We start from the raw sequence: 25,872 nt of genomic DNA, 5'->3' as shown, positions 1-25,872 counted from the left end.
AAGGCATTCACATGATCTTTTGCTGCATCACCTTAGACAAGTAGGAACTTCTTGACTAACTTGGCCACTTCCAGCAGTTCATTTATTTAGTTCCAGTCTAGAAGATGCTAGTAAGCAATTCTTGAGCTATAGATGCTGTTGAATATTGTGTTGAACTAGGAGAGAAATTGGTCAATTCTTCCATCTTACTGCTTTCAGACTTGCAGGCTCTTCTGCTTTATTCACCCCTAATATACAAGGAAGAGTCTCTAAAGTGAATCTGTCAGAAGGACAAAGATCTGGAAGAAATTTGACTTTTGTACTACGTTCAAGGTAAGACTTTCAAAATTGTCTGTGATCAGATGACAAAAAGCATGAATACTGAGGCTTGCAAAATGGTGCTGTTTCTGAGTTCCTGGCTTCTTGCATATTATACTTTCCTGCAGAATTTTATGAATATTCAAGTATTAAATACTTCTGCATAATTCTGTGGAAATACACTAATTATCAGAGGCATATAAGCTAGCTCTGGCTGTGTTCTTGTAACTAATATTTACTATGCGAAGCTGTCTTTTGGGTAGCATAGGTGTTCTAAAACTGATACACTAAGATGCATGATATAAAATGGAATGTCTTACTAAAGCGGCAGTGTCTTAGTCTTTTTTTGGTTTACTTTAAGGTCCTGTGCTGAGCTTTAATTTCTCTGTGAATGCAATATTCTAGTTCTTGAGTGACACTTCCAGTCAATTTCAAAATATCAGGAAATAATTGGGATTCAGAGGACAGGTTTGCTGTGTTTTGGAAGGAATGATAGATGGATTTCTTTCAATAAAGCCATAGCTTCAAGAAGGTATACGGTTGTCATCTGTCTGCAAGTTAGAGCAGCAGTCGGGTGGTAGGAGCCATTAACATCATTCAACAGAGTGATGCTATTGCCTTCAGCTTCCATGCACAGTTTAACAAAATGTTTAATAATTCTCGTTCTGTCATTCCCACACCAGTCCCAGGGAACAGTGGATATTATAATAAAGGACTAGGAGGATAAAATCTGTAGCAGAGTGGAATTTCCTCCAGAGGGGTAAGTCTTGGGAAGAATGTTGATGGACTGTCCTGTTGACTGATCGAGCATCATGTTCATGGCACTCAAAGGGAGGGACTGAAGTATGGGTGAGAAGAATGGAGAGGCACATGGCTATCCCTTGCAGAGACAGTAGTTTTTGTAAGAAGGGGAATACAAGGCCATGGTGTCCAGCCATAGAACAAGTGCTGGAAACACATGGAGTCTCTCAGAAGGATGTGGGAGATATTTTGGGGACTGGAAGGTACAAGTAGCACTCAATGTAGACAGCTGGTTGCCTAATGCTAGCTCTTCAGTTTTGGGGTGTGTGGAAACCTACTAAAATTGGCACTCACTGTGATGAATTCAGCACCTTTTTGAAGGCTCAGATCAGCAGTCTTCTATCCATGTCCCTATTTCTAATTTGTTGTGACTGTGGTGGTTCTTTTATGTAATAGGTTTTAGTGAATTACCTGGGTAATCCCCTAGCTTAATGCCTACTTCTCTTTTTAAATTGCTAAATTCATCAAGATTCTTTCAGTTCTGCAAAAGCCTGAATACTTAAGGGTATTCCTTTGTGTGCCTTGATACTAGTTTTTATGGATACCTAGTTTAAGTCAGATGATTTGTTAAACCTAGTATAGAATACATGCAGGTTAAGCTTTACATGTACTGGAGTGCTAAGGCTGAGGTGTCAGCTCTGAAAGATAGTAACGGTTTTAAAATATCTTGATGTGCCACCTCTGTAAATGGGATGACAGAGTAGGGTGTCTGCCCCTTTGTTACAGCTAATGTGGTTTTTTATGAGTCTTTGTGCCAAGATGTTCCCATCACCATTCAGCCCAACAGGGGCATGTCTTACAGGAGCAGTAATCTTTGGCAGAGCTGGAGATGGTATCTTAATCTGTGTTATCCAAACTTGCCTGCAGCTGATGTCTGACCTGATGAGTAGCATAAAATGAATGTTGAATTATTAACATGCCTGCTTCCCGGAATCCTTTTTGCTGTCAAGCCTGTGTGGACCTATCATTACTGCATTGACTGCCTGTAATGCCCTTAAGCATCCTCTCTAATGTTGATTTCTTGAAAACTGGCATGGTCGTCTTGCATGTTAGTTTTAACATTCTTATTGACAAAATTGCCCTTTGAATTTTTGCAGGTATAGTTCGACACACATTGATACTTGCATAGTGGCAAAATTAAAACAGTTATAACTCAATAGATGTGTCTGAAACTTCAGCATTGAAATACATATCGCAAATCAAGAAGAGTTTAAATTGTATTGATTGAAAGTGAGTCCAAGTGATTTATTGTGAAACTGAAGTTGCAGTACTAATTGAACAAAACTTTGAGTATTTAAGCTTGCAAGTTGCCAAATAGCTGCTTCTTGCCAAGTACTCCTCTGTTTAGATGACAAGTGAAGCAGTTCATATAGCCTCAATGCAGACACCTGAAAAAGATTCCATGTGTCCAGGCAACGATACTGGAGCCTGCTGCCAGAAAAAAAGGTAATGGAAATTTGCTTCACTCCAGAGTTCCTAGAATAGTAATTTTTTTAATTAGACTTCAGACGTTTTCTTAAAAAGTTTCTCTAGCCTGATGGAAAAGTAGAGCATGCTATAAAAGTGCAGGGGGTAGTACTGTGTTCTCTGAAGTAGTGTGACAAGCCATCTGTGATTGGAAATCTAAATTTCTGTACCACACTGTGGATTGATTGTTATGTGTCATGTGATTACAGGTATATTGATCCTGTTATGGTATGGGAGTATATAATTTCATATCATGTAGGATCTGCTACTTCTCTTAAGCGTTTGTTTATAACTGCATTTCTGAGTGTTGATTCTCTTCATACTAATTGCAATGCTGTTAGTGAAGTAACTTTGCTAGTAGATAGAAAAAAATTCTTAACATTGAAGAGACTAAGAAAAAAAATGTTCTGAAACTGAAGTGTAAAAATAACTATGTATTTTAACAATTTCTATTTGGAGCCTTCAATTCCTGTATTAAAGTTAGTTGTTTTGGAAGATGGTGTGTGTGTAGGCTGTTAGTTGACGTAAGATTCTTGAATTATCTCCTTCCAAGTGGTCCTTCGCAGTAAACATTAAAATGCCTATAGCACAGTAAGTGTTAATATTTGGCAGCTTATAGTACTGGTGTTCTTATGTTACTAATTTGAATGTGATGGTGATTTTATTATGGTGTTGAATGACCTTTTTTTGAATTTTACTTAACTCCTTTTGTATATGAATCTAGCAAGTGGTAGCATGGCTAAAGAAGCACACAAATAGATCCAAGTAGTTACATAGTGGCAGAGGATTTATGCCTCCTGTAACCGTCTACACATCAGCAGTGTCAGATCTTTTTTTTTAATCTGCTGTGATGGCTTGGCTTTAGTTCATTTATGGCTGAAGACTTATCCTTAGAAGATGAGGGAAGAATAAGAACTTTCTTGGAGAGAGGGGAAGTCCTTCCCCTAATCATCAGTATTATATTTAAAGAAACAAAAAAACCAATCTTGCTATCCCTTCTAAATTTGATACAGCTTGGTTTCTGCCATTGTCAGACATATGAACATTTGGGAATTCTTGCTATATTTTCTGCAGCTGGTGCTAAATGAAATACTGTAACTTTGATCTTTTTGCTTGTTTTCTGCTCCACTTTGTGGAGTTTAAATTCTTTCTGAATTTTTTTATTTACTCATGGTCCCCCTTAGGGTTGTATGTATTATACATGTAAGATAGGAAAAAATGTGATTAGTCGGCATGTATATATCGTAATGGCTTAATTCCTCACATAGACAAAATGGGATGCTGTTGTGCCTTTGAGGATCTTTTGTGGGATGTTGGCTCTGAATACCATACTGATAGACAAGTAGAAACCAGGTTTAAGCTTTTTTTTTCTGCCAGGTGCAGCAGGAATAAGAGATGTGGTATTGAGGATAAAAAACTCCTTATTGGCTTTGATGATACTAGCAAGACTTGATTGAAAAGCTGGCTTATAAATGCATTGCTAGCCACTAGGTGCTGGGGTGAGATTCTTCTCCCAGATAAAAATTAACTTTTGGGAACTCTAGCTCTTGGATGACTTAAAAATCACTGAATGCTGTTCAGAGAGGAATTACTGAGATAGCCTTCTGCAGAGAACCTGTTCTTACCCTTGGTGAGCATTTCCTACGAAAGACAATTACATTAATCCTTTGAAAACTATCAAATGTCCCGACTGTCCTACAGTTAGAGCATCTTAAAATTTCAGAGCTGTCACCTTTGCTGTCTTAGCAATGAAAGTAGACAACTATGTCAAGTTTTTTACCTCTTTGTCCTACAATGTTTTGAAGTCTGTAACAATGGAGTTTCATTATTATCCGGATGTGCATACTTGCTGCAGAGTTAACTGATCTGAAATTTCTCTGATTTTCCTGACAGCTGATTTGGTAAGAGTTCTTTATGGTCTTAAGATGTTTTCTTGAAAGGCTTATCTAAGCCCTTTCTATGGCATAATCAATAGAGAAATTTTTACTTGCAAGATTACTTCGGAATTTGAATAATACCATAGTTTGGTAACACCTTGCTCCTCTCCTGGGGAGAGGAATCACAAACTCTGTATGCTTTTTAGCACTGCTGTAGTAGGTGGAGTGGATGAGATGGCTCACTGCTTCGTGAAGTGAGGGGTGCTTTAGGGGACATGCAGTTTTGGACCGGAGGACATCTGACTAGATGTGCCCTGTAATGTTATCAGATGACAGGTGTGGTGGATTCTTTCTCAGAATGTTTAACCAGTGCTCAGGCTGTGATTTCTGCTTGTCTTAAGCAGATGGATATATACAAAATCTAAGTAATCTACCTGGAATGAGTGTATTTTTTTTAAACTTTGATTTGAAGGCCAGGTGTTCACAAAGACAACAAATGGACAGATGGTTTCCAACTGACTCATTAGCTATTGCTACCTATGGGCATTCTAGCTAGTAATATGATAATAAATTTACCTCATGGGGAAACACCATGGGGATGTGCTCAAAAGACAGGTGCTTCAGTAACAGCAAACATGATCTTACATTGCCCATGCATATCACTCTGGTGCGTTTGACATGGAATTTTTAATCTCCATCAGGAAGACGAGTGTTTGCAGGCTCTGCCCTTTGCATTAAGAAAAAACAAAACACATACCCATGAGGAATATGTACACATCTTCCCCAATCTGCAGCTCGTGGATTGCCATGAAAAGCATAATGTATATCTAGAACTTAGACCATAGCCTTGATGTAAGATGTGAGAGGCTAGTTAAAACTTTTTCTGAAGAAGGGCTTGCAAGTCCTCGTAGCCACAATAAACACGTTTGTTTGAAGAAGTCCTCTGCTAGAATCCTCCTTTGTAGTTTTAATTGAGGTGTTTTGGTGGGGTTTTTTGTGAAAGGACAGTAACATAAAAATGCAATAAATTTTAATTCTTGAAGATACTCTGTTCTTAGTTGAGCTAAAGGTCAGATCACTTTCCTTTTCAGTTTTTTGTACTTACGTCATTTTTTGTATAGCATGTTAGATCACCTTTTTCTTCAGTGTTCCTGAAACTGGATGTTTGAAAAGCTGTCCAGCATAACTGGTAGAAGAGTCTTGTCTTTCCGTACTCGAGTTATGATAAGCATAACTGATCTGTTACAGGAGGACAGAGGAGTAAGTGCTTGCCAGCAATCTCCCAATAGGTAAATGTAGATTGCATTTCTGTATCCTGAATTTAAGAAGGCTGGCTTCTGATATTCCTTCATCTTCTGCTTGTGTAATTCAACAGAGTTTGAGTTCCTCATCAGCTAGATGAGCAGTCAGTGCTTCAGGCATGCACTTGTACCAGTGTAACTATATAGGTCTGTTGTGCAGCCACCTAGCACAGAAACAGGAATGAGCTGTGGAGGGCAATTGCTGCTTAAACTACTTCTGCTGCCAAGACATCTGCATAGCTATAATATGAATTTAACGATCTAAAGCTTACCTAAAAGAAAATTACGGAGATTTTAGGAATTAGAGGTGCATTACGAATATGTATTAGATAGGACTGCAGGAAAAAAATTCAGAATAGCTTTTCTAAAATGTATGAAAAGCCCTCTTTCTGATGTTATAGCTTAAGTCTACCATTTGTGAGGTGATATGTAAAGGTATGGACCTAATTAGAATACTAAGTCCATACATAGTATTACCATGTTTTTAGGCGAGTGTAAAATAGTGGTCTAATAGTATGTTCCTGTTGGAAGTTAGAACTGCAGACCTCAAGCTGCTGAACTAAATTTTCACCAGAATCCCAAGTAAATTTATTTCAAGGCATTTAGCTTTTTAAGAAGCCCTGGGTGTTTCTTCTAAAATGTACTAGAAAGATACCATTGCGCTTTTTACAAAACCATAATATTAGATCAACTGCTTCAAAAAGGATAAAGAACTTAAATTACTTCATGGAGTTTTTAGTTTCAAATTTCTGTTCAATCTCCCTCTTCTAACTGTTGTAATAATGAACATTTTAATGCTGCTTCCATGTTTGAAAAGGGGGCGGGGGCGTGGGGAATCCCCACACCCGCACAAACACAAATCAAGGCTTTGCCCAGTCTTGGTTGATTCATGTTTTTATATAGAACCAAGAACCACTTAGCAAATGCAGAGATAATTAATTATCTGTTTATTACAGAGGAAGAACCAACTTACTCTTTAGGGTAAAAGTTGTATGTTGTCTCAAGTAATTACACAAAAATTAACTCTTTTTTTTTTTTAAGTTTGGGCTTTGTCATATATGTAGACTAAGGAAGAACTACTGCATGAATTTGCAGCACGAGTAGTGCGCTCCCTTGGTATGTGCTCTTAAGTTCCCGGAAAAATCGGGTAACCTAATGAATGCCTCTCAGGAGAGGGACTTACTGTCTGTTGGGAACATGCAATTGGGAGGCTGCAGTATACTAGCTAACCTGTGGTAAGCTTGCACTATTGCTCTTTTTTCTTCTCCTTCCTGCTGTCTTTTACTTCTGCAAAATCTTTTACTATCTTTTTGTGTGAACTTTTGTGGTTTACAGTTCTGGGAGATGGTATCAGCAGTGGTGGTGTTGTGATGTTGTAAGGTCAGTTATGACACATTAGACTATAGCTCTTTCTGTTGGTGTTCAGGGAGTGGGTTGGTTGGTTTGTTTACTTGTTTTATAGCAGCAATGATTTGGTTATCCAGAGTCATAGCTGGTTGTGGAATAGAATAAATCTGGTGTTTTTTCTGGTGCTTCTCTGACCAGAGTCTGGAAATTTGCGAAGGACCAGATGTTGTAGTGGGTATTGTGTGTGTTAAACGTTAGGAGTCAGCTTGAGGTTCGCTTGCTGCCAGGGTTATTAAGTATATATTTAATCATCAGGAAGAGTAGCATTTGATGCCTATCCTTCTGTAAAATAGCATGGTAGAATTCTTTAAATTTCTGTAGGCTGAATGATTTTTTTTTCATGTGCTTACGTTTGAATATTGGGTTTAGTTCTTTAACAGTGACTTACATATGATGGCTTTGGCTGCATAGTCTTTACCTTTTGCAGGAAATACTGTAAAATTAAAATTCCTTATTAGCCAGGGAATATTTAAGCTGTGCTCAATTAAAAACTATTCTGTTGTAGGGTACTGGTGTCTTAGTACTATCACTGAACTAACCTAGCCTTACTCAAATATTGTGTTTACATATTCCGAAGATCTAAGGAGCCCAAATAAAATGCTTAATACATGTTGTAATTTTGTTAAGCCTTTAATAGGAAGCATTCAGTTTTATTCTTGCAATGTAATTTATAATGAGCAATCTGGATAAGACCATTTCATTTGTGTATTGTGAGCATTTTCGGCCCACAAATTATTGGGGGCTGGATATAGTAGTTTGTTATCGCAAAGTTGTGTCATGAATCTAAGTGTCTTTCCATATGGAAAAAAAACATAGTGCAGCTTATTTGGAGAAGTAAGAGTGCTGTGCAGAAGTAAGTAGTAGTGTCCCCTCTTTGTGCAATGATCAGTGGTCTGAATTCTATGTCTTAAGGTATTCTTGTGTTTTGGGACACTGAATGCTGTATTCTTCTCTTCTGAGAATTAGTGTAGGTAGAATTTGTGTAAACAGGAGCATTATTCTGGGGAAAGATGCTCTTGGCCCAAAATATCTATCTTTGAATCTGCCCTACTGTAAGAAACCTGTTTGCAGACTAAAACTCACCCTAGTCTGAATGCTCTTACATCCCCTGTATGGGAGGGGTCAAGTCTCTTGCTTGTGGGAAGCATAATGCTTGTCTTTAGCTCTGCTTTTGTGAGTCAGCTGCTGCTGAGGGCTGCTGGAGTAGCATCAGAACTGAGGCTTTTGAGCACTTCACCATGCAAGCACTATGTACCCTCCTAGTTAACGGGATCTTCTGAAGGTGGGAGACAGTGCTTGAAGGGAGTTGTGTTCTGGTCATGCATTCTTTGTCCATGCCCTAGTCACTGGTGTATTTCAGAATAGGGAGTTAGGCTGTTTTGTACAACTTCGTGAATCTGTGCTGCTTGCGTTCTGGTTGGTTGGATTTTGTTTCCCTGAAGTTCTTGGGTGTGGAAAAAACTTTTTTTTTTTTACTGAAACTTTTTAAATTTTTGGGGAGGGCTTTTGCTATGTGGCCCAATACAATGATTTAGGATACTTGCTGCCTAGGTCTTTCAAAATACCTTTTCAGAGTTCATTAATGATTTAGTGGATGCTGGTTAAGGTATGGTTTCACAATATTCGGTGCAAATCTGAATCGGCAGCAGCTGCTGGTTCTGCATGTCTGGCATTGGTGCTTGTTGGATCATGCATTTCATAAGCTGAATCGGAGAGCTCAAGTGACGGAGGGTTTGATTCCTTGAACCCATCCATCCTGTTGTGGTGTCTAAGAAGAGAGAATATTGGGGGAAGTGCAGGGCTTGCAGCAGTGTGATGTTACAGGCATACAACTTATTGAACCCCTACAATTCTTCTTCAAACTGTAGCACAGTACTCCTTCTTTTGAGCAATTTCTTGCTTATGACACTTTTTGGTAGTTGAAAAGCACTATTTAGTGTTCAGAAGAGGCAAGACATAATGAAATGTTGTCATAACTCCATTCTTTGATCAGTGGGCTTGAAGTCAAGGTCTGCAATATGTCTCCCTTATCAATCATTCAGCTCATCAGAATGCTGTAATCAGTTTAAAACCATCAGTGTTGCAAAAAGGCTTGTATTTCCCTCGTGCCCTGGACAGAGCTGGCTGTTATCCAGAGTTCTTCTTGCAATAGTTCCTTCTACCAGTGTACTGTCATGGTAACTTTTGTAAGATGCAGTGGTTTATAAGATTAAATGTGTAGTCCCTGATCCATGAAGGAATTTGGGTATTTGCATCCTGTTCAAAACAATGGGTAGATGCCTAAATGCTTTTGTAGACACATAGAGCTGAATTGCTAGTTATCTGCTACTTTTACATTTTAAGCTGAATTTATGGTTATTTTTGGAGAAACTACTTTTAAAGAAACAATTATTCTTATTTCAGAGGAGCTGAAATTCTTTTGCAGCTGAAGGTTATTGATTTTGTTCTAAACTCTTGTGCGTTTTTACGTCTAAGCCAGCAGAATAAAGAGTTTACAAATTACACATGCTACACATAGTGGGTTTAAGTCTTGTCAAATGCCCAAGGATTTGTACTCTGTCATTTGAGCAGGTGAATAAAAGTAAGCAAATAGGGCCGTTATACTAGCAGGCATGCAAAAGCTATTCTGTTACTGAATTTAGGGACTTGAATACCAGGTAATAGGCTAAATGACTTTTTAAGTGCTTGTGGTTTAACCCCAGCTTGCAACTAAGCACCACTTAGACACTTGCTGGCTTCTCACCACCCCCATCCCCCCACCCCTGTCCCCACAGTGGGACATGGGAGAGAACCAGAAGAGTAAAAGTGAGAAAACTCACGAGCTGAGATAAGGACAGTTTAATGGGACAGAAAAGGGGGGGGGGGGGGGGGGATAATGATAAAATAATTTGAATATACAAAACAACTGATGTACAATGAAGTACTTGGCACTTGCAAAACAATGCCCAGCCAGTTCCTGAGCAGTGGCACCCAGATAGCTTTTCCCCCAGTTTGTGCTGAGCACGATATCATGTGGTATGGAATATCCCTTTGGTCAGTTCGGGTCAGCTGTCCTGGCTGTGTCCCCTCCCAATGTCTTCTGCTCCTCCAGCCCCCTCACTGGCAGGGCATGAGAAGCTGAAAAGTCTTTGACTTAGTATAAACACTAATTGGCAAGGACTAAAAATATCGGTGTGTTATCAACATCATTCTCATAGTACAAATCCAAAACATAATGCTATACCAGCTACTAGGAAGAAAATTAACTCTATCCCAGCCAAAACTAGGAAACTGCTAGTCTGTGCTGGTGAAGGAAATAGGGTGTGTGTGTGTGGAATTATAATCTGATGTTTTGTTAACATGAATCTTTAGTATCCTGTTTTGAGAGTGTACTGAAAGGTCTTTTGATGTCCACACGTAGCTTTAGTTCAAGCATTTCTATTTAGGAAGAAGTTGTATTCATGAAAAAAATCATGTACAAATCTGTTGTAAACTATCAAGTAAGCTAACTACTTTCTTTCCTCCTTTCTAGGAAGTACCAAAATAAAGCAGATGTTGTGTCCTGGACTGTTATCTCAAGGTTTTGCAAGTCATTCTGTGATGTGCTTCTTGGCCGCAGGAATGTAAACTAATTCTTTCAGCACTGAACTAGAACCTTTGACAAGGTTGCAATTACAGGTAAGAACAAATTCTGCCACTTGAAAAATCATGGGAAGATATAATCACTTTGACTGTTTTAACTTGCAATTTGTAATTGACCAAGAATTTAAGAGAAATTTCATAACAGGTTTGATAAAAGGGTGTATTTTCTTCTTTAAATTTATTTGAACTTTGCATAATTCATTTTTAATAGGGAGGAAATGTAACAAAGTGTAGCTTCTCTCTGCTACAGTACAAAGCACTGTTGGTGTTGAAAAATTACTTGTCATTTATTTGTGTGCTGACTTAGATTGTGAGGGAGGTATTTTCTAACACAAAACTGCACAGTGTCAGTCAGTAAAAGCCAATGAAGTGTTTTGCCACTGTGTTGAGATCCGCTTACTGTCTGCATGTGGCTTTTTTCCCCTCAAGGTCGCTGTTTCCTTAAATGCTCTAATGGCAGCTTTACTGCTTAAGTTGACTTTTTTAATCAGTTACAGAAAATCTCTCCATTTTTGTTACAAGTCCATTGTATCTGCAACTCTTCAATGCCCTTTTCAAGGGTAGATTGGCTTCTTCCAGGTCAGGGAAGATGTTCTGCCTGCTGCTTTTCTATTGTAACTACCATAATCATCTGAAAATGATGGTGATAACTCTTGTCCTGCTACTCAATCACTATATTCTAAACTCACCTGTAGGGAACTAAGTCAATGTCCTTTTACTCTGACTTTTTTAACAAAAAAAAGATAAAGTCAATGCTACAGAGCTATATTAATTAAGAAAAAAAGCACATACCACCACAAATACTTGCTGCAGAGACTGTGTATTTTAATTTGTATGTTTCTGAAAAAAATATTTCAGTCTTTAAACGGGGGATATGTGTTTTGAAGACTATCAATGAAATGGTTTCATTGCATACGCTGAATCTGCAGTTACGATTAAGTTAAGGCTTTCAGTCTTGATTTTACTTTGGTATCTTTGATGAGAAGAGTTGCTTGCCTTAGGCTGCACTTGTCAATAGTGGCAGGACAAGAGTCTGGACTGTTTGAATCAAGCAGTCTAATGTCTTGCTGTGAAGCTGGATGGTGCATAGGTCAGTGACAGGTTTCTGCCAAGGAGGGTGGCATCGATGGTTCTGCTGCTACAGTGTTTTGGGTTTTTTCTGTTACTGTTGTCTTGATTTGAATGTCAGTACTAATTTGCAGCAATGTAACAGGTCGAAAAAAAGGCACAACTCTTACTATTATTCTGTGAGAGTCATAGACTAATCTATGTTGAAATGGACTTCTAGCATTCATCTAGCCTAACCCTTGTGTCTGACTTCCTCAGGTTTCTGTGTGAATCAACAAGTCACCCCTCAATTATGTAAATAAATGGTTTGGGGTTTTACTGTGGTTTTGTAGACCTGCTGCAGAACACTTACTCTGGTCTTTCAGACCTGTTTAGGAACAAGTTATTGATGATATGAATTGGTGATTCATTGCTGCTGTTTTCTCATGAAAATGTGTTTGAAGCTTTTAGTAAACAAACACTGAAAAAGGTAAAAAAAGTTTTCTTAAATGCTAAAATTTAGAATAAAGGAGAAATAATTTTTAGTGACATACTGCTTCATGCTAATCAGTAAAATATTCAGTTTTAGTACCAGTAGTATATTGGCTAAACATTTGTTCTCTTCCTTCAAAATCTTAGGAGCTATTTCTTTAATAAAAACCCACCCGGTGGTGGTTTGATTGAAAAGAAGCAGACTAATTCAAAATAGTTGGTCTTTATTGAATTTAGAGAACAAAAAAAAAATGATTCTGCATAGAAATAATTATAAACTTCATTAGGGGAGGATCACTTTTGTACTATGTCAATGTTTTGTAATATCAAAGTGCAGTACGTGCATCTGTTTTCAACAGCCCAGTAAAGGAGTGAGAAACATGCTTGTTAGCTACAGGAAGCATGAGCGGATGCAGGCAAACAAAAGGAATTTCAGTTAATATCATGGGATATAAATCTCGTCATAGTATGGTCAGTAGGGATAAACAAAAGTACAGTGCAGTCTTCCGGGTGGTATAATAAAGCCACACTGGGTTGCAGAGTTTGAGTTAAGGACAATATGTGACTTCAGGGCTTATTACCTGTTCAGGCTAATACCTGGTTTGACCAAGTAGGCCCATTTCACTCAGGTGCCAGTGCAGCAAACTCTTACTCCAAGAACGTAGTACAAGAGCATAAACACTGGTTTACGTAGAGCTATCTTGGCTCTTGGAGACTTCAGCCTTCATTCTGTTCCCATCAAGGTGCTAGAAGCAATAATATAAAGAAAGGCTGAAGTTCTTACCTGGAAGACTAAAATGAGTAACATTAGAGACATCGACTACAGTAGAGTGTTTTTTACTGAGAATGATGCTGCATTCCTCTTCAGTTCAGTCCCTAGTGCCATTGCAGTGCCACTGTGAATTAAGGGCTGTTGGCCATCGGAAGTCACGCTGGCAAGCACAGAATTATGTGTAGCTAACTAGGAACCACACTGCATTTTTTTTTTTAAGCTTTCATTTGGCCACAAAACCATGTGAAGCTGACTTCTGTGACTTAAGCTAGAGCGAAGCTACATGATAAAAGCCTGGTGACTTTAAATGCATCAGCCTGGGCACCAATGGCTTTGTTCTATATGCTATGATTGCAAAGCTGGATTCAGAGTCTGCTTCCATGTTTTGTGAAATTAATCTTGAGTATCTTGGGTATGATCTCTCACTTTGTACCTACCAAACTGCATTGCAGAAAAATAAGAAACCACAGCATTGAAGTGTGCAGTTTGTCCATGAGACGCAGGCAGGTGGTTGCCATATAAGCTGAGCTTGAAGATCTGTAGTTGCCTAGCTTTATCCATGTTTTAATAAAGCACAAGAAAGCAGAATATAAAAACCTCTGAAAAGACCATGAGTGCATGTTATTCTGGTGTTAACAACATGGCTAAAAAGGCTATATCTCTTAACCTAGTTCCTGGTGCTCCTTTCTATTTTTCCCCCACTGTCTTCTGTTGAAGGTTACTACCCCCTTGGATCTGCTGTCTAAGCTGCTGGCTTCTAAGATCAGTGCAGCTGAAGTCACAGAGTTTCAAAATACTAAAGCTAACTTTGCACCTCTTCAGTGAAACAGTTCAAAATGAAAGGGCAAAAACGTCTCAGCCAGCAGTTCTGAGAGAGGGAAAAAAAGAAAAAAAAAAAAATTGCTGGCACAATGTAGTGGTGAGTAGCTGAGGCAGAGCAAAAGCAGTAATGTTTTCAAGTATTGCCACTGACATTGAAAATAGATGTGAATCCACAGTGTTAAATTACGCCTGTACCTCCAGACCAGTTTAAAGCAGCTGAAGCACATTCTGACATCTCTTTCATCTCCTTTTTAACTTACTGGTTTAAAAGTAGTGTGGTGGTGGGATGTTATGTGTTTTGGGTGGGGTTTTTTTTTTTGTTTCTTTCCCCCAACTTGTTGTAATAGAGGTGCAGAAATTAATTTCAAAGTTACAGTGGCAGCTCCTAGGCACTTACTCTACGTCATGATGGGGATAACTTGCAAAATTTTTTCAGTTCCTGGTTTAGAAGCCTATTGGGCTGCTTTCATGTGGTTCTGGCAGGAAACAGTTACTTAGCATAAGTTCTGTATTAAAGGTTTATATTGATACTTTATTTCTTTGTGATCAGTGTCTTTTGGTCAGCCGAGATCCTTCCTAACAGTGACTCCTATGGCCACAGATTATTAAAAAAAAAAAAACACAAACAAACCCAAAAAACAACAAACAAAACACAAGTGACTCAAAACAAATAAATCCCTAGTGAGTGGAACATGAATGATAATCATGGTCCTTTTACTTTCAGTTAACAATGAACTACATAAAATACTGAGATCACATTCTTGGATTCCAATAATTGCTGTTTGGCTCTGCCAGTACTTGTGGCTAACTTGTACTAGTTAGAGTAGAGGTTGCAGCCAAGCTTCAGAGCTCTTGCTCAAAAATTCAGTAACTGTTTGCCTAATGTACATTTATGTAGTGCCAGCATTTTTAAGGTCAGTAAGTCAAAAGCGATCCCAAGTTTTCTGGGACCAAAAATAAAGATCTGTAAAGCTGCTTTCACTCATCAAATGAACTTGTATTTAGGATACATGTAGTATAATCTAAGTATGGTGATGATATAATGATAGTATATTGTAAGTAAACACAAGATTAGTAAAAGATTAGAGTATTCTATCACTTTCTTGTGTAGATTAAAGGGTACAGGGAATCTTTACAAATATCAAACCTGTGGTATGTGTAGACACATGTGATGTGGGGGGTGGGTGGGGGTGTATGCACGTACATACACAGTAGAGTGAGTGCAAGATGAAGACAGAGGAGCTTTCTACTAAGGCTAAGGTGTAATTTTTTACTTGAACCAGGAAAGTTATTCCTTTCTGTGCTTTTCAATAAGCTTTGAAATTGTCACAGCTATTTGGATAATTTATTCATCATTTACATCTTTAATATCTAGCACAGCATTTTCTCTGTTGAAACGTCATTCTTTTTTTATAGCAGGAACACATGTGTTTTGTAACAGGAAACTCTGGCACTGTTTCTCTTCCACAACACTGACTTATTAAAAATGACTGGCCCGTTGAGTGAATGCTTCTGAGGAAGAGACATTTTACAGTACACTTTTATGACCTAAACCTAAAAGATTGGTGTTGGACCATTCTCATTATATGAAAAGATAACGTTATTGCCTTTGGGACTTTTGGTCTTCAAGGTATTATTAGTCTGGTTCTGATGTTCTCTTTGAAACTGATATGTAATCTGAAAATTATTTTGTAGTTTCTAAAAAAAACTTTGATTATGGCTTTTAGACCTTTATAATCTAATTACATTTTGTCCATCTTCATGATCACCAGCAAGTAAATATTTCTGCCTGTTAAATATAAATCTATATGGAAAGGAGCATGCTTTCATTTAAAGTAGCTGCCTATTTCCCTTTCACGGTGTAGTAGAAAATCATGGATATCTGTAACTCACAGGAGCCATCTGCCATTTTATAAGTAGATCTGAGTGTCATGCTTTTTTTCTTTTAAACAGATAAACTTATGCACAGACCCGATTTTAAGACCCTTTACTATATGGCTAATCTAATACCAATGAAAGTCTTCACCACGTAACTGTGGAAAAGAATACTGATCATGAATTTTTATTGCATGTCAGAGGACATGGCTTTTGTCTTCATACTTCATACCTCAAAAAGGTAGATGTCTTTGGTTTCATGAGCCAGAAGTAATGCTCATCTCTGTATTTGAGATGAGGACCTCATGTAAAATTTGTATCGGGTAGGAAATATCAGAGAAGAATATATGTTAGGACTTTAGAGAAGTAAGCCTTGGGTTAGGTTTTTGCCCTGGCAAAGGGGTGTCAGCTTTCGTTAGAGACTCAGCCCTGAACTCTTGGAAATGGCTTAGCTATTGATTTAGAACTAGAGCTGAAGAGTGTACAGTAAAGTGGTAGCTAGAGCCGCTGCTTTAGCAGCCTGTTGCTCAGATTCAGTTTCTTCCACGGCCAGAGAGAGGAAAAGGCCAGTATTTTCCTCTAAAGGCTTTCCAAAAGCCTTTGAGCCTTGGTGATTATTGGCATTTACCAGGTGATAGATTCATTGTTGTTGTTGTTATTATTACTACTACTACTATTCCTACTCCTCTTTTTCCCCAGAGTTGGGAAGGCTACTGAAAGAAGGGAGTCAGTCATAGGTTTCCATTATTGATATGAAGAATACATACTGTTTTAAAGAATGATCTGTGGAGCATGGATGAGAACTAACGTCTTCTCAATTTCCAAGAATGTTTGGGGAATTATAGTAGATAGGATCTTCCAGATTTTGGAAGTTTCAGCTAATAATCTCATGCAGGGAAAACATTTTCATCAGGAGGAAATTAAAATATTTTCTTCTCAAACTAATGTATTACATAATTAAATTTCATTTAAAAATGGGATCTTTGGAAATCAAGTCCCAAAAGCTGAAGAGGTACTGAATTTTTGAGCTTACAAGTAATGATTAAAAATCATGGCTGAATTACTAGCTGAAGGTGAGCACTTTATCTGTTCCTCTGCTGGCTGTGTTTTCTCTTAAGATTGAACCTTGCTCTACAAAGATGATTGGGGCTTATTCCTTAAGCTGCCAGGAAGTGTTGAGGGGAAGCATAATGAAGTCTTCATTAACAGCTTGGACAGTGAAAAGAGTATTCATTCTTAGCTCATGTGATACCGTGTCAAGGAGAATGGTCAAATAAGCCAAAGGGTAGGCCTTAACAGGTAGAAAGATCTTGACATGTTGAACAAGCGGTTTGATAGTAACCTCAGGAAGTTTAATCAAGCCCTGTACCTGGAATAGTGTAACTGTCCCTCGATACAGGCTGGGTGATGACTATTTAGGAATGATCTTTGCAGGAAAAGAACCATGGGGTGCTGGTGGACAACTGCGACGAGTGAGATGAACATTAGGGAGCAGTGTGTTTGTAGTGATGAAGGTTTGGGCCATATTAGAAAAAGTTTATCCAGTATATTGGGAGAAGTGATTATTTTAGCCTATTTGGAACTGACAAGGCTGCATCTGGAATACAGTGTGGAGTGTCGGCCCCCAGTACAAGAAAGGCATAGACGTAGTGGAGCAAGTAGAGTAGAGGACCACTCTGTTACTTAGGGGCTGGAGCATGTAATGTATGAGGAGAGGTGAAAGCTGAGTGCCTCCAGTATGGAGGAGAAAGGGCCAAGGGGTGGATGCAGTTGCTGTCTTCCAACTATGCAATATGGGAGGGTGTGGAGAAGGTAGAGTTAAGCTCTTCCCAGAGATGTGTAATGAGAAGTTAAGAGGCAAAGAGCACAAGCTGCACTGACGGGAGTTCTGTTTTTGTTGTGAATGTGGTCAGACATGAACTGGTTGCTCAGAGGCTATGGAATCTCCATCCTCGGAGATGTTCAAAACTTGGCAAGGATCTAAACAGCCTGAGCCATCTTTGTTGTTGGATATCATATTGATTAAAATTTGAATAGGGGGTTGGACTGGGTAAGCTCTAGAGGTCTCTTCCAATGTGAATTGTTCCATGATTCTGTAATTCATGAATTCTGACCCAACTTAAATGTTTATCTAGGTGCTTGTGTCAGGATTGACTTGTATCTAGCCTAGTATGGTTAAATTAAGAGATGGAAGGAAACACCAGGTTAGACCTATGACAGGCTTTGCCTTCTGTAGGATTTTTGCAGGTCTGTTTGGCCAAGTCCCATTTTTAGGTGCTCAAGTCTGTTTACCAATCTAGCCTGAGATTAAGAGGGACAAAACTAGATGGGAGTGCCAGAGTACTGTTTTTCCAGTGGAACTGTTTTCTTACTGTGATCTTTCATTTTGAAGAAAACAAGCCATGTTTTGTTTGTGGTGGTGTGTGTTTGTCCATTTTTGTTTTGGGGGGTTTGGTTTTGGTTTTTTTTAAGACTGATTTCCTAAGAAAAGTAAAGTTTGGTATGATACCACAGATTTCATTAAAGTGTCTCTGATTTACTTAACTACCTTGTACATAGATAAATACATGGCTGGGTTTACTGCTAGAGATAGTTGTGTCTGGTGGCACCGTAGGTGTGAAGTTCAAATTACATTTGTGCATAACAGCTGGGAGGAATATACTGCACTCACCTGTATGCCATGTTATTTACTTGTTTTTTTCTGTAACTTTGTAGTATTTTTTTAAATTAAGTTTTTAACAGAACAGGTGTTCATCCATTTTAAGTTGTCTTTGTGCTTTACTATCACGGATAACTTTGATCAAAAACCTGAGTTTCAATGAATTGGTGAAATCACTGTTTCTTTGATGCTTACTGAAATGGCTTGACTTTTCCAGCTGGTCTTCAAACCAGTTGCTGCCTTATATAGTTGACATAATATACACAATGGTAGAAAGATTTTTTTTTTCTATGTGTTCGGTGTCTTTTATAGGAACAGCTGTCTGTTCTCTTACTGATTGCAAGTCAGTCTCTGCATCCTTCATTAAATATTTGTAATATTAAAAAGGATATTTAGAATGTCAATAACATAACCTTGAATAGTATGACCTTTTAATTCTCGCTCTTGTGCTGGAAAATTTAAAGCTACTTATTAAATAGATAAAACTAAGATGTGATAGGGGCCTTTGGGTTTTTTTTTAAACAGTGCATTTTGTTTTTTATAGATATAAAACACAACATTCAATACTGAGCTTAAAGGCTTTTGCAGTTAGATAGGGTTTGATCTTTTTCCTTATTGATATTTCTTCCATACTTTTGATTTTAAGAACGTAAGGACATACTTAACTCAAAGGAATCTCATACAAGGTCTGAAGTGTTGGAGGACTTCTGTCATTTTGGCAGCATTTCAGTTCTATATTACATATTGAATGTTAAATGTTTTTGTGTGCTTTTAAAATAGCTTTGTATTATGTGTAATATGTGAATAAGTGGTCATCAGTTACTAGAATCCTTTCACAAGTCTCCTTTGCTGCTGTTGATTGTATTTGATCCAACTAGTTAGTTGTATTTTAAACTGTGGGACTTGTTCAGCTCTTAACTGAGAACATCAATTGCTGAGAACACTTATTTGTGGTGGTATGTAGCACTGTCTTGCTCTGCTTTTATGACAGCATTTGACACAGATTCTTTGGTTTTTTTCAAAGCAAAATCAGATCTTGCAAGAGAAAGGGCTGTAAAGTGTTTGGGCTGTGTATCTGGCTAGGTAATGGATACCTCATTTCTGTTGCTTCCACTGATTTGCAGTGTTGCAAGTATTCTTTTTGGAAAAAGAAGGAAAACCAAAGCTGAATGTAACTTACTACTTTCACTTGCAAATTACATAGTGTGAAGCTTGCAATGCGTAACATGTGGTTGTATAGTCACTTTATCTTCATCTTTGCTATCCCAGGTAATATAATTAGAGGCCAGTGGATGGTGAGTAGAGATAAAGAATATAGATAGTATTTGTGTGTCAATTAATACAGGTGGTAAAACTAAACTAAAGACCTCGATGCTTTATGGAGGTCACTGTAGCAGAGAGGTAGTGTGAAGTTGGAATTATCTGGAGGAAAATACTAAAGTTTTACCATAAAAAGGGAGGTGGGGTGCAGAATTTAACTGTAATCTTCTCCTCATTGCATTGTATTATTTCTTTTTTTATCTCTCCTGTCAGAGTAAGCTGTGTATACTGAGAATGTGTTTAGATGAAGGGAATGGCAGAAGTAAGGATTTTTTAACCTCTTTTTCTGACCTGGTAACAAACCGTTGAACTAAATTATCATGACTTTGCAGGCTTGGTGGGTACTAGTGTGTCAGAGACCTAGTGACTGACTGCTCAGGATCAGTCATGGGAGAATTATCTCAAATTCCTTTTGGATGAAGGTTGCTATAACTTTCACATCCAGTCATAAAGTGTGTCATGGGGCAGTCATTTTTAGCATGATCAGAGGTTGTGGTATTTGTTTCTGAAGTTCTTGGGAAAGTACTAAGGGATCTGTGGATTAAAGAATTTATTCTCCGCTGTCTTTGTGAAGTGAGAGGTAGTTCTTCAGGTCCACATAGGACAACATTGTCTGGTACAGGAGAGGAAGTCAGAAGTACTCTAAAGCTTCAACATAGTTTATTCACATTTTACCTGCAAGCTTGTTCTCTAGAGATGGTTCATATACATTTTGAAGTAGGTCTCCAAATACTGAAGAACTTCTAATTTACTGTGAATTATTTTCTTCCCTTAGATAGCTTGTATCCCTTGTAATTGGATACGTTTTAAAATCAAGATCGGTGCGTCTTTGAACTTAAAATTACATATAAGGACATGAATGTCTTTTAGGGATGGTAGAAATGTGAATATTGTTTTACAAAGAACTAAGTAGAATTTAAGAGAATCTTGTGAAAAGTTGTCTTGGATCGAAGTGGAATTTGCTACCTTGTTTCCTTTGGCAAATGGTCTGCATTCCCCTATTGTCACTTTTGCCATGCTTTACAAGAATACAGAAGTAGCACAGTATGTGCAAAGCTAGTGAGGCCAGTCAGTTCTAATTTATGAAGTATTATCTTTTCATGCCACAATAGAACTGGAAAGAGAGTAGGAATGATAGAGTTGTTACTTTTCCAGCATGAATTAGTTTATGCAGAGAATGAGAAAATTGGCAGGGTGGCAAAATTAACTGCCCTGCCTTCGTATGTAGAGCCTTTAATTTTGATGCGATAGCTCTTTAAAAGACACAACACCCCTCAAAAAACCCCCAAACACAACAAACGAACAAAAACAACCTCAAACCCAAACCACTAAAAATTCAAGCAGGGGTCTGTAAGTTCATACTTCATTCATGTTACTACTTTTTTCTCCTGTTGTTGATTTTTGCACATGTGCATACTTTATTACTTGTTTTGTAAAGAAGAAACACAGGAAAATGAGAACAAAGCTTATATAGAGTGGTGGTTTTATAAATGAGACTTTTCTTCTCTGTTTTCCAGATTCAATATTGCATAAACATGGGTGCATTTTTGGATAAACCAAAAACTGAAAAACATAATGCTCATGGTGCAGGGAATGGCTTGCGTTATGGCCTCAGCAGTATGCAGGGATGGAGAGTGGAAATGGAAGATGCTCACACAGCTGTTGTAGGTATTCCCCATGGCTTAGAGGATTGGTCCTTTTTTGCTGTCTATGATGGTCACGCAGGATCTCGTGTTGCAAATTATTGCTCCACGCACTTACTAGAACACATCACTAACAATGAAGACTTTAGGGCGACAGAAAAACCTGGATCTGCTCTTGAACCTTCAGTGGAAAATGTCAAGAGTGGAATCAGAACTGGCTTTTTGAAAATTGATGAGTATATGCGCAATTTCTCAGACCTCAGAAATGGGATGGACAGAAGTGGCTCAACAGCAGTGGGAGTTATGATTTCACCTGAGCATGTATACTTTATCAATTGTGGTGATTCACGTGCTGTTCTCTATAGGAATGGACAAGTCTGTTTTTCAACACAGGATCACAAACCTTGCAACCCAAGGGAGAAGGAGCGAATCCAGAATGCAGGAGGCAGTGTAATGATTCAGCGTGTTAATGGTTCGTTGGCAGTTTCTCGAGCTCTGGGGGACTATGACTACAAATGTGTTGACGGTAAAGGCCCTACAGAACAACTTGTTTCTCCAGAGCCTGAGGTTTGTGAAATTTTAAGGGCAGAAGAAGATGAGTTTATCATCTTGGCTTGTGATGGAATCTGGGATGTAATGAGCAATGAAGAGCTCTGTGAATTTGTTAAGTCTAGACTTGAAGTATCAGATGACCTGGAAAAAGTGTGCAATTGGGTAGTGGACACTTGTTTACATAAGGTATGTAACTGTTTTCCCCAAGCAGCTGTTCTAAAATGATCTGTTGAGATGGGTACAGTGTTAAGAGAAGTTCCTGGCCTAGTTTTCCCCTTCTCCCTCTCTGTTCCCTCAAACTTCTGCACCCATTTGCAGATATATCCTTGCTGAAGAATATACAGCCTCATTCTTTGTCCCTGGAGAGGTAATAGCGATTGCAAAAACAAAGTTTTATTATTTTCTCAAATAATGCTTGTATATGGTTCTAGCTCTAAACTTTGTTTCCAAATACAGAATTTGTAAAATGAATAAATTCTGTGCAAGGTATTTTGGTTTTTTTGAAGTTGAGCACTGTTTGTATCGTTTGCATAAAACCAGCATTTGCACCATCTCCTCTTCAAGGTATGCTATGGTTTGTCTGTCCTCTGAAGTGGTGTCCTCAGCTTATTGTTGCTTAGATGGAGAAGCACTACTTCAGCGTCTGAGCTTGCTTCCACTCCTCAAATTTAGAGTTTTTTCAGAGCAATACAGGTTGGTCTACAAATGTTTCATAGGTATACCATTTCCAGTATTCCCTAAAAAGTACAGCTCCTACTAGTGCAAATAGTTCCCTCATTAGGCCACAGACAAAAACATGGAGTTTTGAGGAAAATAATAAAATCAGAGTTCTTAATACTAAAGGGTAAGTAATTTTTTTCAAAATGGGGTTGTATTCCAGCATATACCATATGCTGTATGATTGGTTTAAATGCCATAGCTTTTCTGACCTCGCACTTAAACAGCCTTGTTTAAAGGCTGATCACTGTAATATACTTGCAGTAAAACTTGACTCCTGACCTCGTGTTTCTTTTACGAAGTTAGATCCTGAATCTGTGCAGTTTGTAATGATATCATAATGTTGTCACCTGTCTTCAGGATGTGAATTGTACCACATCATATTAACTGCTGTAAACGATAGTTGTCCCCATATGCTTGGTATGAAAAGGAATGTAGAATAACTCCTGAGCATTTCTGAAGGAATTCACTCTAAAGTCAGATTCCTTCTCTTAATTTCTTCAGGAGAAGGAGTTGTTGTTTCAGATGATAGGAGCCATCCAGTAGGTTGGGTTTACACAGAAACAATGTACAGTGACTGATGGCACTTAACTTCTTTTTTTTTTTTTTTTTTTTTTTTTTTTTTTTTTTTTTTTTGGTAGTATATTAAGGTCTTGATTTCAAACCAGGAATTTAGATTATGGTTCTGCTGGATCTCCTTGTAAGAGACTTAGGCACTATGTTCTTAAATTTGGCTGTGGATTGTAATTTTGAAAATAAAATATGAGCAGGAAAGTGGTATCAGAGCTTAGTAGTGAAGAAAGTGGCATTAGAATTAGTACCTAAAAAAACCATTGCCTGATACTCATGAGCACGTGACAGTCTGTAAGATCATCTTGGCCGTACTAAATGAACTCATATTTTGTACTTTTTTTCAAAGTGTGATGTACGACACAGGTGCATTCTGATAAACAGACTTGTAATGAATGTAATGTCTTACATGAATGCTCTTAAACCGAAATAAATTAGTAGCTAGAGCTAGCTATTCTAGTAGTCGATAAGTATTCTGCATTTCATTTTGCATGAGTTGTTTTTAACTTGGCTTAATTTGTCATGTAATGTCATGTTACATGACTCCATTTTCTGACCTGTTTTCTTGATACTGTATTTCAATGGTTGATATGTAAGTCAGTCCATTAAATATATTAAATGTTTAGACTTAATGTACAATAAAAAAATCAGTGAAATTAACTTGAGTAGTTTAGTTGGGAAACTTAGAGGTTCTTATTAATCAAAATACAGTTTTATTGCAAGGTTTCCTTTTTCACAGGTATATCTATAGTAGTGTATTTGGAACAAGTAAAAATGTGACTAGAATAGAAAAATGGAAAGAAGTCTTAAGATCATAACTGTTCTTTTTTTCTTTGTCATATAGGGGAGTCGTGATAACATGAGTATTGTACTAGTTTGCTTTTCAAATGCTCCTAAGGTCTCAGATGAAGCAGTGAAAAAAGATGCAGAGTTGGATAAGTACTTGGAATCACGGGTTGAAGGTAAGAAATCCATTTTCTTAACTAGAAATGCTGTGATAACCTACTTCAGCATGAAAACAAAACCCCTGAAATCCATCATGCCACTGTATGTTGGGTCAAATTCAGGCCTGATTGTGACTTCAGATTTTTGTGTCAAGAAAATTTTTTTAAGCCACGTGGTTAGTTTATCTTGGTATTCCACAAGCATTCTCTCATATTGAGCTTTAGGTTTTTACTTCTGTCTTTACAGGTCAAAATGCAACCACTGGCCTTGCAGAATGTTACATCAACTAAGTAAATTGTGGTATTGCTAATATCTTGCTTACAAAGTATTAAAAGGGATACTTGTTCCTTTTTTGTGAAAGTTTTTAACAAAGAAAAAGCTCTACTGGGTTTTCGTGAAGGGACAACTTATTAAATTATCCAAGCTTTTTTAACTGCTTCTGTTTAACATAGCTGTGAGTTATTTTTCACACTGACAGCCTTTTAAAAATGTACTTTTGTGAAAACTTAAGAGTATAAATGATAAAAATACCTATGAATGCAAGAGCCTTAAGTCATCCTTCTGGGTTCTGAGTGGTTAGCAACTGTGTGTGTATGTGTGACTAAAAACCATATAATCATCTAGAACTTTCATGGAGGATTAAATGTAATTCCTAACCAGCTTCATTTAGTGACTGGTTTTAATAACTCTTCACTTAAGAAGTTGCATTCAATCTTTTGGTTCCCTTAAGCAGAAACAGTTAAAGGAAGGTTAGTTTGAAGAATGGAAGGCTTGCCACTGTATATTCATTCCTTTTCTGCAGTGCTCCTAAGGTCAGAAAAACTGATGTTTGGAATGGGCTTTCAAACTGTTGCTTCTAAGTTAAAATCTTTTATGAATGATTAAGGCTGTTCGAAGGTCTGATTTACAGCTATATGTAGTAGCCTCCTCTTTAGTCTTCTCAATTATTCCAGTGGTTCAGATAGAGCTCAGTTTTGGTAGAATTGACTGAAGTTCAGGGTTGATACTGAAAGTTTGCCTTTTTTATGAGATTCTTATGTTGGCACAGGTTTTTGCAGAAACAGCCCAGGCAAGAAAAGAACTGAGTTCTTGGAACAGTTTGTCTTGCTGTTACAAATGTTGCTGGAATAATACCATGAAGTAGCATCCTTGGAGAGAAGTAGTCATCAGAGGTTTTGAAAGCCTTTTTGCCATGATTCTTTAAACTTCCATAATCTCATCAGAAGAGTACTGAAGCACTGTCACCCGCTCATGGCGATGCAGTTTATTAACCCATTTGTTGAAGCTATCAGTTATAGCAACAGTATTCAAGGAAGGAGAGGGTGTACTGAAGAGAAAGCTGGCTGATATAACTTGTACCCTTTCTTGTTCCAGGCCTGGACTAGAATATTCTGATCGTTGTCACTAGATCCAGGTTTAACTGTGATTTCATGAAGAGGTGGTCCCTTTGTAGACTGAGTCATTTAGCCGCCTTAGATGTTTCTGTCCCAGGTGATAAGACCAGTGGTTTAGCTTTATACTGTAGTATTGCTCTCCTGATGGTACTTGTCTGTGTTCATATTGAAAAATGTGGTGTTGGCAGTCTACAGGACTGTTCAGCAGAATTCCATGAAAGTAACTTTAAATTTGGGTGCCAAGAAGTTGGGACTTTGCAGGTCAGAATCGGTGTGAAACCACCATCTTGAGA

The 25,872-nt window shown here is 37.9% G+C and overlaps 1 protein-coding gene across 11 annotated transcripts in view; it reads left to right on the top strand.

Moving 5' to 3' along the window:
* PPM1B (protein phosphatase, Mg2+/Mn2+ dependent 1B) overlaps positions 1-25,872 on the top strand; it is a 62,368-nt gene that overhangs the window by 16,324 nt on the left and 20,172 nt on the right. For 4 of the 11 annotated variants that reach the window (XM_055815992.1, XM_055815989.1, XM_055815987.1 and 1 more), the window contains exons 2-4: positions 10,662-10,807; positions 21,276-22,139; positions 24,085-24,202. In XM_055815992.1, the coding sequence (XP_055671967.1) occupies positions 21,294-22,139; positions 24,085-24,202 (964 nt within the window). In that variant the 5' untranslated portion in view covers positions 10,662-10,807; positions 21,276-21,293. Of the gene's footprint in view, positions 1-198; positions 313-2,195; positions 2,545-10,661; positions 10,808-21,272; positions 22,140-24,084; positions 24,203-25,872 lie in introns of those variants that run through there. The other 7 variants (XM_055815990.1, XM_055815984.1, XM_055815988.1 and 4 more) reach the window with 4 other exon arrangements.

This window comes from Falco peregrinus, chromosome 11 (genome assembly GCF_023634155.1).
Source record: "Falco peregrinus isolate bFalPer1 chromosome 11, bFalPer1.pri, whole genome shotgun sequence".
NCBI classification, from domain to species: domain Eukaryota; kingdom Metazoa; phylum Chordata; class Aves; order Falconiformes; family Falconidae; genus Falco; species Falco peregrinus.
Note: the sequence above shows the minus strand (reverse complement) of the source record. Positions and strands in the feature narration are given on the sequence as shown.